We start from the raw sequence: 804 nt of genomic DNA, 5'->3' as shown, positions 1-804 counted from the left end.
TCCAAACCTAGGCCATAGTGGCAGCCCTTCAGCCAGCACAACAGGGTAAGAAGGGTACTAAGCTCAATACCACCCCACCTAGAGCCTGTTTCAAGTATGGCCTGGATGGCCACTGGGCCAGGATGTGCCCACAGCCACAACAGCCAACCAAGCCATGTCCAGCCTGCATAAAACCAGGTCACTGGTGAAGCGACTGTCCAACTGTGGCTCGGTCACCTGCGGTACACAGTTGCAGCGAACTACCATCCACCTATGAGGCAGTCCTGCCCCTGGAACTTCTGGGTCTCAAGAATGAAGATTAATGATGCCTACCTTGGGAACGCCTATCACCCTCACCAAGCCTTGCATCATCATTGGAATAGCGGGTAAGTCTGTATCTTTTTTAATTGACTCGGGGGATACCTTCTCTGTCCTCCCCAACTTCTCAGATGCTACTCCTTTTTCCCAGGTCATGGAGATTGATGGCAAACCCACCTTCCCACGTTGAACTCCCCCTTTGTCCTGTATACTTGACACAACACCTTTCACTCACTGCTTCCTAGATATGCCTTCCTATCCTGTTCACCTGCTAGGTAGAGACATCTTACAATTGCTCGAGCAACCATCTCTATTCCCCAAGCCTCACCTCCTTCTTTAAATGTCTCCATCTTACGTTATGCTGAGGGAGGTATCTCAGTCACAAAGGGACAAATGCTATATGGTGCCACTGTTGTAGAATGAGGCTGGCATTGGGGTGGGGTAAGACTGAGAAAAACTGGATGAAATATGTTTATGGCATTGAAGTCTATGGGGGAGAGAATAGTC

General features: G+C 49.5%; 1 protein-coding gene across 1 annotated transcript in view; it reads left to right on the top strand.

Annotated features, from left to right (window-relative positions):
- The first annotated feature begins 304 nt into the window (after nucleotides 1–304).
- The window catches only part of LOC102864368 (protein strawberry notch homolog 1-like), a 37,427-nt gene continuing 36,927 nt past the window's right edge, over nucleotides 305–804 (top strand). Inside the window, exon 1 of the mRNA XM_006895003.1 lies at nucleotides 305–365. Coding sequence (XP_006895065.1) covers nucleotides 305–365 — 61 coding nt within the window. The remainder of the gene's footprint in view (nucleotides 366–804) is intronic.

The sequence above is a fragment of the Elephantulus edwardii genome, unplaced genomic scaffold, assembly GCF_000299155.1.
Source record: "Elephantulus edwardii isolate Elephantulus edwardi_28Jun2011 unplaced genomic scaffold, EleEdw1.0 scaffold00152, whole genome shotgun sequence".
Lineage (NCBI taxonomy): Eukaryota > Metazoa > Chordata > Mammalia > Macroscelidea > Macroscelididae > Elephantulus > Elephantulus edwardii.
This window is presented reverse-complemented; position numbering and strand designations above follow the sequence as displayed.